We start from the raw sequence: 15,781 nt of genomic DNA, 5'->3' as shown, positions 1-15,781 counted from the left end.
GAAAGATCCCCTGGAGAAGGAAATGGCAACCCAATCCTGTATTCTTGCCTGGAGAATCCCATGGACAGAGGAACCTGGTGGGCTACAGTCCACTGGATCCCAAAAGAGTTGGACACAACTGAGTGACTAAACAAGAACAACAAGGCTCTTCTTTATTTTTATATAGTTTTTAGCTTCTGTGAGGAATGGTTTCTGAGTATGCTGACCCACCCAAATAAGGGGAGAGCTGCTGAGGATGAAGGGGAGGTGAAGTATGTAATCAACTAAGAGTATTTAAAATATTGGCTCAGGGATCTTTGTGGGAGGGAACAGATGAGAGTGTATGTATTAAGGCCTCCAGAGAAGAAATATACACGGGATGTAGGTATTTATCTAAGGCTGTCTATAAGGCACATAATGGGTCGAATTCCTTCTGTATAAGGATAGGTTGCATAAACATGCAGTCTTAAGGTTATCAGTTAGTTGTGGCTGTAAAGGAAGTGCAAAGAGCTAACTTTAGACCACCTCCTGTGTTTTAGTACTGGATTAACCTCAAATTCAGTTTTCATATGTATCTTTTTTTTTTTTTTTTCTGTTTTTGAATAGCTCATCTTGGGAATTCCCTTGCTGTCCTGTGGTTAGAACTCCGTTCTTTCACTGCCAAGGGCCAGGGTTCAATCACTGGTCAGAGAAGTAAGATCCTGCAAGCCGCTCAGCATGGCCAAAAAAATTAAAAGCTCAACTTCAAAATTTTAGAAACTGTTTAAGTGGCCCTTTCTAAATTCCTCTTGATCCCAATATAATATAGTTTAGACCTTGGAATCAATGAATGTTCTAAAGCCCCTGCTATCATTGTATCATGGTTGCTCTGATGATGGGTTTTTCTCATAAATGTACAGTGTCATTTTTTTTCATTTGATATAGGACTGTGATCATGACTTAACAGAGAGTCTTTTCAGCACAATGAACACAGGCTTGTAGAGAATCTGTAGTGTGTGTTTGAGTAGTTTTGCCTTGTTCTTACATCAAGGTGGTTTTTCAGGTGAGAAAACGAAATCTCCAGGTGTTTATAAAAGCCACACAGAAGGTACCATCAACAACCTGCCCCTGACTGCAGGCACTTGGCCCTCCCTGCCAGCCCCTGCTCATCCAGATGGAAACTTTCAGAAAGCAAGTGTGAAAAGCATCTTTGTCTCAGCTGTATCTGCCTTTTATTGAGTGGCAGAGGGGCTTCGAACCTCCTGCACCAAGTCCCAGCCATATTACGGTGCATGTAGGTGACCAGCCGGAGAAGGCGATGGCACCCCACTCCAGTACTCTTGCCTGGAAAATCCCAGGGACGGAGGAGCCTGGTAGGCTGCAGTCCATGGGGTCGCTGAGGGTCGGACACGACTGAGTGACGTCATTTTCACTTCTCACTTTCATACATTGGAGAAGGAAATGGCAACCCACTCCAGTGTTCTTGCCTGGAGAATCCCAGGGATGGGGGAGCCTGGTGGGCTGCCATCTATGGGGTCACACAGAGTCGGACACGACTGAAGTGACTTAGCAGCAGCAGGTGACCAGCTGGACTCAATGAAGCCAACACTCCAGAAGAGAAAGGCTAAAAGACTCATTAAAAACACTCACCAGTTGAGCATGACTTATTTACTTTTTCTTACAGTTTAAAACTGAAGTATATTTGATGTACAATATCATATAACTTATAGGTGTACAATATACTGCTACACAGTTTTAAATGTTACAGTTATTATAAAATATTGGCTATATCCCCCATGCTGTACACTGTATACCTGTAGCTTATTTTATACATAACTGTACCTCTTAATCCCCTACTCCTATATTGCCCCTCCCCCCACCTATTGGTAACCACTAGTTTGTTCTCTGTATCTGTGAGGGGTGTGAGTTTTAAATGTTTTTCTGACTGAAATTTTTCTGTGCACCACCTGGGCAGGAAGATGCAAGAGCAGTTTTGGGAAATTCTAAGTGGAGATCGTGTGGCTTCGGAGAGCAGGCTGGGGCACGAGACGGGGACAGGTCACTTGGCTCACTTGTGCTCCTGAGGAGCTGGGCGTGAGCACCCCTCCCCAGAGGTTCCAGGTCGGCTGCATGGACTGCGGTTCAGCCCCTGGGTGGGTGAGCTTCGTTTGGAGCAGGACCCCTCCCATCTCCTGTCCTTGGTGGTGAGTCCTGCAGTGCAGCCCATTCAAGGACCAGTGTGTGGATATGGCCACGAAATAAACAATAAACCAAACCGAAGGTCAAATACTGCTTACCAGGAAAGCCAGGAGACGACCTTCGTTGCATCTCTCCTCTTATCTCTGCTGTCCAGACATCAGCTTGCAGTGAAGGAGAGCAGACTGGGGCATTGGCAAGCCCAGGTGTACGTGGTACATGGGCCTGGCAGGTTGACCCAAGAGGCCTTGTTTTCTTGCTGTTGGTTACAGGTGATACCTGGGCCTCGTCTTCTCACGATGCAGATGCAGTAGTGGATTTTACACTCTCAGCAAGCTGTCAGCACGAAGCTGTTTTTTAAATGTGTGTGTGTGTGGCTTGCTGGGTGTCTCACTTGCAGGATTTTCTCTGGTTGTGGTCCTCTGGCTTCTCATTGCAGAGGCTTCTCCTGTGGTGGAGTGCGGGCTCTGGACTTCAGTAGTTGCGGCTCCAGGCTCTAGAGCGCAGGATCAGTAGTTGTGGTGCACGGGGTGAGTTCCTCGGAAGCATGTGGGATCTTCCCGGACCAGGGATCAAACCTGTGTCTTCTTCATTGGCAGGCGGATTCTTTATCACTGAGCCACCAAGGTAGGCCAAGGCTATGTTTTTAGCATTGATGGTAAGTGGAATCAGGAAATAACTTTTTGGAGCTGAAGGTGGAGAGAGGACCTTTAAGGACATGCATTCTGATACCTAATCCTTTCTATGCTTATCTGTAAAATGGGAATATTATGAGTATCTGCCTCACAGGGTGGTTGTGAGAATTACAGGAAATAATTTCTGTGAAGCCCTTAGAACCATGCATTGCACTGAGTAAGCCCTAACATTCACCACCATTGTTGTTCATGGATGGAAAAACTGGGGTCCAGAGAGGTGAAATGCCTTGCCTGAGGTCGGTCACCCACACCCACAGCAGGACTGGGACTGGAGTCCGTCTATTACGCTTTGCTGGAGGCAGCTCTTTTACTGGCATCCTTGGTCTCAGTTGCAACTGAGAGCTCAGATTCATGTGTCCCTAATAGAACACGGCATGTGCAACAGTTTTGGTTCTGTTACGGCTACACAAGCACGCTCAGTGTCACTGCCTTTGTGCTTGATGCCCTGTTTGAGTTAAAAGTTCAGTGAAGCTTCGTGTGTGTGGTGGCCCCTCCTACATAATTTAGTATTCTTCTTTACATTAGCATATTAGCACGTTTGCACTTTCACCCACTGAGCCTGGCATTTAAAATGCTATTAAGCTCGATAATGTTTCCTATAAACAACCTTAGAAGGATGGGAAATAAATGGAATGACATTTTTAGTAGGTTCCTGTTTCTTAGCCCTCTGTGTTAACGAACCCAGCCAGTGCTGGCAGAGGGGTGTTTCTTGGCCGTTTCATCCTTGGTCTGAAGTTGGGAGAAGTTTGGAGTGAAGCTTGGGATGCCAGAAGACCTCAGAAGTTTCTTGTGCTGGGAAAGTAGAGCTGCCTTTTTTGTGTGCTGGAAAAGTAGAGTTGCTTTTGGAGGGGCCGTGTTTTTTGTTTTCTTAATTAAGGGATGTGATCAGTCTAGGAGCTGATGGTCCTCCTCCTCCTCCCTTCCGACGACTTTGAGAAAGCTTAAGGCCAAATTTCTGGGGGCCTTAAGCCAGTGAGACTTTCTGAAGTGAGTTTTTGTGGATCACCCTCATCACTACTCCTCCTCTTTGCCTTCAATATATATTTTTTGGTCATCCTCTCCTATTTTATATCATCATTCTATTTTATGTGTCATGTTGTATGTCTTGCCTTTTCTGCTTGTAAACTTGTGAGGTCTTGGTGGACGGGGACCTCTCTGTGTCTCAGGTGTAGTCTCTTTGTCGTTAAAGCAGAGAAAACACGTTATCTTGCTGAGGCGTGTAACGTGGAGGCAAGCTTGGCTGCTGCAGACAAGGATGCATGGCTTGAAATGGTTTCTGCTGTTATGACCAGGGGCGTAGGGATGGAAAAATACAGGAATCTCGATTTTTTTGCCTTAAGCAGAGTCCCAGATCCTTTCCTCTTAGAATCATGTTTAGAAAGCATCTGTTAAGCTTTTGTCTGTGGTTACTAAACGCTATAGCTTCTTGCAGTATTTGCTCATCAAGTAGGCATTTATGAGAGAGCTACTACATGCCCAGCACTGGGAAGGACCCCAGGGAGAGAGGGGACATGCGCAGGGGATGAGGGCAGAGCACAAGCTGAGAGTCAAGTGACAAAGCAGCAGCGCCTCCCCTGCTTAATCAGGCCTGCGCTTAACAAGCGCCTGCCCAGTGCAGGCCGTGTCTAGGCACTGTTGCAGCAGTAGATTGAAGATAATCAAAGACCCCTCCTTTCATAGAATTGATATCCCAGTGAGGAGAGAGTTTAAAAACAAGGAAAGATAAGCCCTGTAAAGCTGGCTGCTTATCAAGGATGATGTTTATGGTGCGTAAATTACACCCCAATAAAAGTTAAAAAGGAGAAAAGCTTTCGGGTTCACCCCAGAACAGAACTCTTGGCACGTCTCATGTGTGCACTGCTGCTGTGTGCTGACGTGTACCTGTGATCCCCAGCACCCCATCTCCAGGCGACTTTGCGGTGTCTGTGGACACGCGCAGGGCAGTGGGGTGTATGGCTCACTCGACAAGCACGTTCCGGATGGAGGGGAACCAGCTGATGCTCTGCCTTCCTGATCCAGCTCCTGCCATGAGCAAGTGGCCTTCTTGCTGTCTGATTAGTGCCACGGTCTTGCATCTTCATGCCTTTTGTTTGTGACTTAGCTGCTTACAGGGGCCCTCACGTGGGGTGCCAGGGTGCCGTCTGGGGATCTTGAGCATGGAGAGGCCGGGATGGGCCTGGTGGAGAATGTACATGTGTTAGAGAAGCTTCCTCAGGCTCAAGCCACAAGCTCAGGGTTCACGTTTCAACAGCGTCTCTCAAAGGGAACATGTGTAAACCAAGGTTACATATTGATCAGTTGATGGAAATGTGCTCAGAGTCCTGTAGGAGTCTGATCCCCTGTCCCCTAGGAGCAGTGAGTGGTCCACTGTTGCTGGGATCACAGTGATTTTGCAGAACAGCAGCAGTAACAAGAATTAACTGGGTATGCAGGGCTAGGCCAAGGGCATTGGTACAGCCCATATACCAGATTGCTGTCATCCCTAAAGCGAAGTGGGATTATCCTTCCACCAGTTAGAGGCTAATGCTCTGGGTGTTAACTCCTGTGTCAATAGCTGTTTCCCTTAATTCCGGGTACAGTGTCTTGTGTAGGACAGCATTCCTTCACATACCATTTTTGTGGATGTGTGTATTGGGGCTAATTGAGACAGAAACACAGCTTTTTCTTTAACGTATAGTTGATTACAATATGGCATTTCAGGTGTACAGCCAAGTGATTCAGTTATACATATTTATTCTTTTTTCAGATTTTCCATTATAGGTTATTCTTTTTCATATTTTTCCATCGTGGTTTATCACAGGATGGGTGCTGTGCAGTAGGTGCTTGTTGTTTATCTGTCTTCTATACTGCCGTTTCTAAGCGCTAATACCGTACTCCTAATTTATCCCCCACCCCCAGCTTTCCCCTTTGGTAACCATAAGTTTGTTTTCTATGTCTAAACGCACAGCTTTCTAATTTCTTTAAAATAGACTTTCTGCCTGTTACACTTTGTGCTTTTAACCAATTAAAGAAGCCAGCGGCATGCTTCGTTCTACCTTGTCCCTGTGTTTTCTACTTGTATATCCCTGTTGATTTGTTTGTGCCCTGTATTGTCATTTTCTAAAATTTTTTTTTCAATGAAAAGAAAAAAAAAATGTCTGTCTGTATACACTTCCACAGAGAGGCCATTTTATTTGGGCAAACTTTTCAGCATAAAACTTTAGGGGTAACCCCAAATAGTAATGAAAAGGCCTAGTTTTTATAGGAAGTTTTTATTATATAGCCACTTATCTCTGTGTTCCCATCAGTAAAGGAAAAGTCAAGCTACACATTCTATGTCGCCATACTTTGAATACTTTCATGTACGCTGGATGTTTTTGTGCCTTGGTCTGTACATTCCTGCGACAACCATTTGATTAACCGAGCTAAGAAAGTGACTTAAACAGTACTTAATAAGTTCTTTTACTAAGTGAAGTAAGTCAAGGAGATAGACAAATACCATGTAATTCTGGTATATGTGAATATATTGCCTATATGTGAAATCTAAAATATACAAACAAATTTGTTTACAAAACAGACAGACATGGAACACAAATTTAAGGTTACCAAAGGGAAAAGGCTAGGGGGCAGGGAGGGATACATTAAGAGTTTGGGATTAGCAGATGCAAACTACTATATACCAAATAAATAGCAAGGTCCTACAGTTTAGCACAGGGAACTGTATTCAATATCCTGTCATAAACATAGTGGAAAATATGAAAAAATATGTGTTATAACTGAATCTGGTGCCCTAGTGCTGTACACCAGAAACTAACGCTACATTGTAAATCAACTATACTTCAATTAAAAAAAAAATTAGAAAAAAAAGTTGTAGCTCTTTTACAGTTTCTTCACTCTTTAATCCCTTCTGTCAAGTGGTATAAACACAGACAAAGTTATGATGTCAGAGTAAAATGAAATTAATTCCAAGTGGATAGATGCGCAGGAAAGCTCTCAGAAAACTGACCCCACACAAGCGGGGAGAGAGGAAAAACCAAGAATGTAGCGTGAATATTCAGCTCTTAGTTTACATTTCTGAATTGTTTCAGTTTTTAAAGTATGTGTGTTTCTCTCGAAGTTAAAAATTGACTTAAAACATAACTTGATTACATGAAATGAATTCTATGGAGGACACAGACAGAAACTGGCCAGAGAGATGTGCTTTGCGAGGCTGGGGAGGGTGGATCTCCCATGAGGGGCTCCCAGGCCAGGCTGCACCTGGCCTGCTTTGGGGAGACTGGTGGGTTGCTGACACCCCCGAGGGGTAGGGTTAATTGAGGGTGGTCCAGGAATCGAGATTCTAGAAGCTCCCCCAGAGGTTCGAACATGCAGCCTGGGTTGGATCTCAATGCTGTACTCATGAGACTCTGATATATCTTAGGATGGACTCTGACCCAACTTTAAGGGACTGCCTGGGGGTTCCTATGGTTGATGTGAGTCTCTGCTTCAGGGCAGAGCTTCAGGAACCCCAGCAGGAGAGTCTGGCAGGCACATGGCACTGACCAGGTTTTCCTCCATCCCCGCCCAAGATTCAGAGCCCGGGAGAAAGTGTCTGATGGGCTGGGGAGAGCTTCTGCCCCCTCCATCCTTCCAGGAGGATGGGGGTCACCAGACCACCGTCACCACAACTCAGGTGGGGAGAGGTATCTCTTCAGGAAATGTTGGTGCCATTGGGCAGGGGCCAGGGGGTTCTGGTCAGCCAGAACTACACAGAGGTCCACTTCAGCCTGCCAGCTTAAAAGGCGAGTGTGTTTCTTGGGTGACACTGGAGGAGACTGTGCCCTAAGAAGTAGGCAGCGTTTGGTAGGGTGTCCTTCAGCCATCTCCCTGCTGTTTCTGCCACAGAAACCCATCTTCCCTCACACCCACGGGGCACCCTTCACATCTTTCTGTTTAGAGGCAAACCAGTAACTCTGCTGATGAAGTGTCCCCAGGGGCCTGCCAGGAAAGGCCTGGTGTCTGGCCACCTCACACCTGGCCTCTGCACCTGCTCCAGAAACATCAGCACATCAGAAACATCTGGGGAGCCTTAAACGACGCTGACAGCTGGGCCATCGCTGCCCCACACCCCACCCCGCCCCAGACCAGCTAGGGCACCGCAAATACCCTGCCTTTTACAGACACAGGAAGTGAGACTCCCAAGTGTCCCATGGGCTGAGGAGAGCGTCTGCCCCCTCCATCCTTCCAGGAGGACAAATGCAGAGGCAACGTCTGAGCCCAGGCAGTCGGTTCTAGAGTCCAAATGTCAAATCCCCTTATCTTACAGTCTCTCCCCTGCAGGCTGAACCACGAGAGGACTGAATTGGCTGTTAATAACTCAGGTGACAGTCACGGTTTTATCACAGCACCACTGAGAGTTGAAAGGCAGCTTTCGAAATAAACAGACCAACAGTATGGGGTGTTGTGCCCTGCCACCCCCCGAGTAGAGAAGATGTGAAATTAGCAGCTGGAGTTCTCTGTTTCTGAGGCTCAGGTTTAGATTTGGGGGGCTGCTGCCCACTGTGCAGTTAATCAGCGTGCTGGGGAACCTCAGCTAGGTCCTGAGTTCTGGAAAACTCTGGAAGGCTGTGACCTTATCTTCTATTAGTTCCTGTCTTCACTGGTGCTGGGTACTTAGAACTACCTTGATAAACACTTGAGTGAATGAATGAATGATGCACAGACAAATGTGTATCCTTTGCCTTTGAGCTCTCTGCCGGTGGGTGGAGCACACCTTGTCGCATTCTGTCTGCAGCGAGCACCAGTCTAGATACCATCCAGGACTTGGGGTGGTTTCGTTTGTTTTCAGTACAGGTATTGGGAGGGATGCCATTAAAGAAAATAGGGAAGAAAAACAAACGTTGCTAACTCAGCTCCAGGTGAAACCCTTCATTGGAGAGGCCTGTGGGTCTGAGAATGTGAAAGGCATGGACTCCAGGGCTGGTCGCAGGCTTTGCTGGTTGGTTTTTGTTTGTTTTTTTTTTTTAAATGTGGCCAAGAAGCTAACTTGGAACTTTTCCCTCTGTTTCACAGGTCACCGCCAAGACTGCCTTCCTATTTATCTTACCTCAGTACAATGTTAGCATGCCTACAGCAGGTAAGGAAAGTACTGGTCTCTATCTTTCTCGGGCCCTGTTAACCCCAAAGTTCTTGGAAAACTTCCTTTTCCTGTGCCATGTATGATCATTTTGGATATCTAGACTCAGCATCCCACTTCCTGTTGCTGAAAAGGTGTCGGCCACATGCAGTGCTCAGCCAGGGGCTCTGCAAGCTTGGGGTTCTGAGGTCCACCTCCAGGAACTGGGTGGGCATCTCTGGGGCCCTCCTGGTGAATAAAGGGGGACACGTTCTTCCCTGAATCTAGTCCTCCCTCCTCATCCTGCAGTGAGGTGGTGAGTTGTCTGGACATGGAGGTAAGATTCCTTTCTTGGCCTGGCTCCACCAGAGGCTACCTGAAGGGCTTTGGGGGCAAAACTCTTAAACCGTGGCCTCTGCAGGACATGGCTGGCGTCTCTGCCAGACTCGCCTGCCCCTGCAGTCCCTGTAGCTAGGCTCTAGGGGAAGTCACACCCTGGGGACGGCTTACTCAGCCCTTCATCTAGAATCAGAGCTGGTTGGAGAGGGAGAAAACACCATACTCATGACGGAAGAGACAGGAAATGGCACGGCCAGCTCGTCCCAAGGCACATGCCAGCCTGGTGGGCTCACAGACCATCTTGCTCCTTGCCATGTGGTCCAGGGTCAAATTCGGCCTTATGTACCTATGTCTCTTGAAAATTGTAATAACTAGGACAACTCTGGACCCAGCTATACTTATGATTTATGCATTTAACATTTTTAAAAGTATTTTGGTTTTTTAAAAAATTGGGATAAAATACACATGTCATTTACCATCTTAGTTATTTTAAAGTGTACCAGTTCAGTGGTATGAAGTTCCTTCACCACCATCCATCCATCTCTAGGACTGTTTCATCTTGCAAAACGGAGCTCTGTAGCTCTTAAGTGACTCACCATTCTCCCCTGCCCCACCCCTGCCCCCTACCACTCTACTTTCTGTCGCTATAAATTTGACTCTTCTAGGGCCTCCTATAAGTAGAGTCGTATAGTATTTTTTTGTGTGTGATTGGTTACAATTTAGTTTTAAATGGTTTCCAAAGTACATTTATGACTCTCACAGGAAACTTATAAAATACAGGTAAACATAAGATAAAAATCATACATGACTCTACCACCCAAAGACTACAGTTAACATTTTGTAATCTTGATTCATATAACCCACTTTTCTGCTGTTAGCATATGATGAACCTCTTCCCTAGTCATTCATTATTCTTCCATTCAATTAGGCGTTTGCAAAAACTAAAAAAAAGTTATTAATAAGGATTACCACAGTTATGTATTCAGTCATACATTGTTGGATATTTAAGTTCCCAGTTCTTATAGTGCTACTGTAAACATTCTTGTGACTTCCTGCATTCATGATTTTTTTTTTTTTTTTTGGATAAATTCCTATTACTGGAATTTCTGGGTCAAGTAGTATGTACATTATAAAGGTTTTATATATGTATTGCCCAAATACCCTCAGGCATCTAATTCTTATGACCCATAAATCATGTTTTTTATAGATAGCATCAAATGCTTTTTTTTTTTTTTTTGAGAGTCACTCAGTTGTGTCTGACTCTTTGCGACCCCATGGACTGTATAGAATTCCAGGCCAGAATATTGGAGTGGGTAGCCTTTCCCTTCTCTAGGGGATCTTCCCAACCCAGGTCTCCCACACTGCAGACGGATTCTTTACCAGCTGAGCTACAAGGGAAGTCCGAGAATACTGGAGTGGGTAGCCTATCCCTTCTCCAGCGGATCTTCCTGACCCAGGAATCAAACCAGGGTCTCCTTGATTGCAGGTGGATTCTTTACCATCTGAGCTACGAGGGAAGCCCACATGCATAGGCTTTTTAAAAACATCAGAATGCCAGTTTATTAATTTGTAAAGAGATACCCAGGGGCTTCCCTGCTCGTGCAGTGGTAAAGAATCCGTCTGTAATGCAGGAGACACAGGTTCAATCCTTGGTTCAAGAAGATCCCCTGGGGAGGGAAATGGCAACCCACTCCAGTATTCTTGCCTGGAAAATTCCACGGACAGAGGAGCTTGGTGGACTACAGTCCATGGGGTTACAATGAGTCCAGCACGACTTAGCAACTAAACAACAACAGTTGGACACGACCTAGCAACTAAGCCAAAGAGATACAGCAAAGAGATATGCACCTGTCAGAGGTGGTGCCTGGACTTTCTTTACATTTCTGCCCAAAATCGACTTAGAGGGGCTGCCTGCCAGATCCTAGCCCAGCCTTGCTTTGTTCATTACTGGGAGAATGTACCGTCCTGGGGACCACAGTGGCTGAAGCACATATGAGTGGGACGTGGCTTTATTGTAGGAAGGGCCTGTTTGTAAAGCCCGATCATGACCAGGGGATTGATTGTTTCAGTCTGAAACTTTGAAATTAGGCGACAAGTGATATCCTAGAAGCGTCCCTTTTCACAGCAAGGGTAACAAGCGAGGCTTCCTGCTCCAGGGCCAGACCCAGAGCGTCTGAGCAGGAGGCGCTTCCTATCCTGCCCTCATTTGTTTGTTTTAACTAATTAGTTAATTGATTAATCCAGACAAATATTTGTGTGCCTGCCGTGTGCCAGGCCCGGACTGTAGAGCAATTCATGAAACACGTCTGATCTCTGACTCATGGAACTTAACCGTTTATTAGGGAGGGAATAGATACTACACAGCAAACAATAAACAATTACAGCTGTGATATGGGTGTCGAAAGGAGCATACAGGTTGTGCGATAAGGAAACATCAAAGGGTGATTGCCAGATGTTTCTGGGAAACTGCTGTTTGAACTTCTGGGAAACAGCTGGTGTGAAAGGGGTTGGGGAGGGGGGTATGTGCAGAAGAAGGAACATTCCAGACACGGATTGGCATGCACAAAGTCCCCAGGTGAGGCACAGACACCTCGGCATGTTCTAGTAACTGAACCAAGGCCAGTGTGTCTGGAGCCAGTGAAGTTTGGCAATTTTCTCAGGTGGGGCTATTGAATTGTGTCTTGGAATCCCCATCCAGGCGACAATAAGGCCTGGGTAGAGGTGGAGGGATGTACTGACAGAGGAGATAAAGTATTGCTAAAGAGCCTGGCTTTTGTTTAAATCTTGCCACTGGGGCTGTTCAAAATAAGACTGGCAAATCACCCAGAGAGACAGTGCAGTTAGAGCAGCCTGCTTAATTTTGCTTTGAACTCCTTGATCACCAGACCAGTGTGGTGGTATTTGGTTTGTAAGTTGTGGAGGAGGGCCAACTTCTCACCGAAAAGAAGCAGTTCACAACCCAGGGCAGAGGGCCCTTGAAGCTGCGGATTTAAACCCCATACCAGTGGCAACCCACTCCAGTATTCTTGCCTGGAGAATCCCATGGACAGAGGAGCCTGGCGGGCTACAGTCCATGGGGTCGTAAGAGTCGGACACTATTTGGTGACTAAACTACCACCACACGCCCCTTTGGGACTTCCCTCGTGGTCCACGGGTTAAGAATCCACCTTCCAATGCAGGGATTCAGGTTTGATCCCTGGTCAGGGAACTAAGATTCCACATGCTGCGGGGTCAACTAAAGCCATGGGCCATCAAAATAAAAATTAAAAAAAAAACAACTTAAAAACCCTCCGGCTCACATCTCTTCCAGCCTGCAGCTTCTTGAGGATGAGTCCTATTTGTAGAACCAGGGTCAGTTCTGATTTCTAAGGTTTCTTCTTTCAGTGGCTTGGGACTTGTTCAAATCAGTGTTTAACCTGTGGATTTTAGGAGAGCAGCGATGGTTTTCATATAACCGGCCTGCTATTTCTAAATCCCTAGCCTCCCTTGGCGGAGGTGTTCAGGTTCTACAGGAAACGGCCGGTGGGAACGCTGAGGAGTTTCTTCCCAGCTTCCTTTCCTCGCTCACCTCTCTTCTTTCCAGCTCCCAGCATGTGTTTATAGGCCAGCGGTGACAGCAACGTATTGCAAGCTGAGTGGCTTAAGCAACAGAAATGTAACGCACTGTAAAAGGGTAAGATCAAGGTGTCAGCAGGGCTGTGCTCCCTGGCGTGGACCAGCGGGACACCAGTCTTTGTGTTTGCGGCCATCTCTGCATCCAGTTTCTCTTTCTGTAAGGACGTCAGTCGTATCAGATTAGAACACATTCTACTCCATTATGGTCCCATCTCAACTATTTACATCTGCAATAACTCTGACTCCAAAGGAGCTCATGGTCTGAGATGCTGGGAATTTGGATTTCACAGGAGTTTTGCTCCATTCAACTCATAATGCTGGCTAATAAATGCATGACTCTGTCATATTATATTAAGCTAGCTAAGAAGATTAAGTTCCATTCAGAGAAATAAACTAAAAAAGAAGATGGCACAGACCTTGCAGTCAGAAGTTGTGCATCCTGGGACAGTGTCAGTGTCCCTGGGGTTTTCTTTAAGGTCAACAGTGATGAAGTGTTCTTGTCACATCATTCCCACCTGTTAGGGTTGCCAGACTTTGCGAATAAAAATCCAGGACTATCTGTTAAATTGGCATTTCAGAGAATTACTACTTTTTTTTCCAGTGTAAGTATATCTCAAAGTATATATGGGGCATAATTATACTAGAAAAGTAGTCTTTGTTTATCTGGAATTCAAGTTTAACTGACCATCGTGTATTTTATCTGCAACCATACACCCAGCTTTGGCAAGGAATAAAATGTCATGTTTCTGGTCTTAACCATCAGAGTCTTTCTGATTCAAATACCCCACAGTATCTGGTATTACGGCCAGAAGTATATAGACTGTAAAAGGTCAGCAAAGAGCAGAGGCTTGAGTCCCGCCACAGACAGACTTGTGGCTTCCTGACTCCCCCTTCTGATGTAGAACAGGGGACCCCACACAGGCTGAAATGTAGCAGCTTCTTTTGAGTTGTTCCAGGAGTTTGCTGAGCTGTCTTGGGCAAACCAGGCGGTGTCAGGGTCTCCATCACCATCTGTCGAGTTGAGGGTGATGGTCACTGTGTCCACCCAGCACCTCCTGAAGACAGGGATCCAGGAGGCACTCACTCCCCAGATTGTCACAGACCTGCACCATCAGGAAATCGGTTAGAAACACAGACTCCAGGCCCCACCGAAGACTTCTGCCTTGGATCCCTCATGGTAACGAGACCTCCAGGTGTCTGAAGTGCTGCTCCCCGTGCTCTGGGTGGAACCCACTAAGTAGGCTTTCAGAGGACCCTGTGCTTCCAGCCCCCAAGTTCAGGGAGGGAAACCCCCTAAATCCAGGAACTCATTTGCATCTTTCTGTTCTCGTCCAATTTTGGCTTTTCTAGAACTGTTTTTAGTCTGAGGAGTGGAGGCGAGGGGTTACTGTTGTTGGGTGGATTTGGTTTTGAGCTGGGGCTGCCACTCTGCAGGAGTCAAGGGCACCTAGGTATTCCTGACACCTGGAGAGAGAAGGCTGGGTGTGCAGGGCCTGTTCCGGAGAAGGGCTGGTTTCACAGTGAGGAAGGAGGACAAGGACCATTCCCTGTTGGTCCCGGTGGTTTTATCACCACCAGCTGCCACATAGCATTTAACAGCTGGAGATGAAAAGCCCAGGGACCCCCCGGGGTCCCTCCCCGCACCACAGTGTGGCCCTTGTTCTCACAGCCCTCCCAGGGCGAGACACACGGCCCCATCAAAACAACCTCAGACAGATGGTTTTAAAGCCTCATTCAGCTGAAAGCCTTTGTCCGGGGCTCAGAGTGTGTTTTGTTCCCTTGCTAGCCAGTAGGAGTTAGCCCTGTGCTTGTATCATGTACTTAGGAGATTGGCGTCACATACCAAACTGAGCCCCTGTTTGTAAGATGAGCTTGTGGGAGACAAAGAGGGAAGAGACAGGTGGGCGACAGTGACTCTCGAAGTGGAAACCTGGCTTGATTTCAGGCAGAAGCTGCCCAACCAGGACCTGTGGTCTGTCCAGCTGCAGGAGACTTGAGACTCACAGAGTCTGGCCTCGTCCTTTCACAACAAGGAAAAGAGATGATGGAAGTACCGAAGGATACACCAGTAAGGACAGAGCGGGTGCTGGGCTGTCACACCCCTGAATGCAAATGGGGCGGTGGGCGTGACTCCAGGGGGCCCAGCGAGACTGGCAGAGAGCTGGCTCCATCCTAGTCCCTCTGGCCAAACAGCTGCCAAGATCCCCTTTTGCTCTGAGGTCCTATCTGTATGAATAAGAGAAAATGAAAATAAACCCAAGTCTTCACTTCCCTCACCGTATTGGATGGCATCTGAAGACGCGTGGGAGTTTATAGCCAGCCCTGGGTATAATCTGTTTGTTGTTGTTGTTAATTTATTAAACTTTCTTAGTCTGTTCAGGCTGTTGTAACAAAATACAGACTAGATGGCTTATAAACAACAGAAATTTACTTCTCCCAGTCCTGGAGGCTGGAGTCCGAGATCTGGGTACAGTCTAGTCGGGTGAGGCCCCTCTCCCAGGTCACAGGCTTCCTGCTGTGTCCCCACGTGGTGGGAGGGGCAAGGGAGCACTCTGGAGCCTCTTTCATAAGGGCACTAATTCCATTCATGAGGGCTGCACCCTCATGATTTAAACACCTCCCAAAGGCTCCACCCACTAATACCATCATCTTTGGGAGTTGGGAGTCCAACTGAACTCGGCCGGGGGGGTGGACCACACCAACATTCAGATCATAGCACTTAATTATTTAAGTGTAACAGTTGTGCAGAAAAGTGGACGCACAGTCATTGGTCAGCCCCAGGTAACAGCCCCCCAGAAGTGTGTCCCTTTCCTGCCTAGACTTGATTTTTATCCAGTCCCCCTGTTACATACAGCCCAGAGAATTTATGCCACGTGGAGCTCCTGAGGTTTAAGCAGGGGCCGCT

General features: G+C 46.8%; 1 protein-coding gene across 2 annotated transcripts in view; it reads left to right on the top strand.

Moving 5' to 3' along the window:
* The window catches only part of TRAM2 (translocation associated membrane protein 2), a 69,795-nt gene that overhangs the window by 27,050 nt on the left and 26,964 nt on the right, over positions 1 to 15,781 (top strand). For both annotated transcript variants that reach the window (XM_027524005.1, XM_027524006.1), the window contains exon 2: positions 8,880 to 8,943. In XM_027524005.1, coding sequence (XP_027379806.1) covers positions 8,880 to 8,943 — 64 coding nt within the window. The remainder of the gene's footprint in view (positions 1 to 8,879; positions 8,944 to 15,781) is intronic.

This window comes from Bos indicus x Bos taurus, chromosome 23, assembly GCF_003369695.1.
Source record: "Bos indicus x Bos taurus breed Angus x Brahman F1 hybrid chromosome 23, Bos_hybrid_MaternalHap_v2.0, whole genome shotgun sequence".
Lineage (NCBI taxonomy): Eukaryota > Metazoa > Chordata > Mammalia > Artiodactyla > Bovidae > Bos > Bos indicus x Bos taurus.
This window is presented reverse-complemented; position numbering and strand designations above follow the sequence as displayed.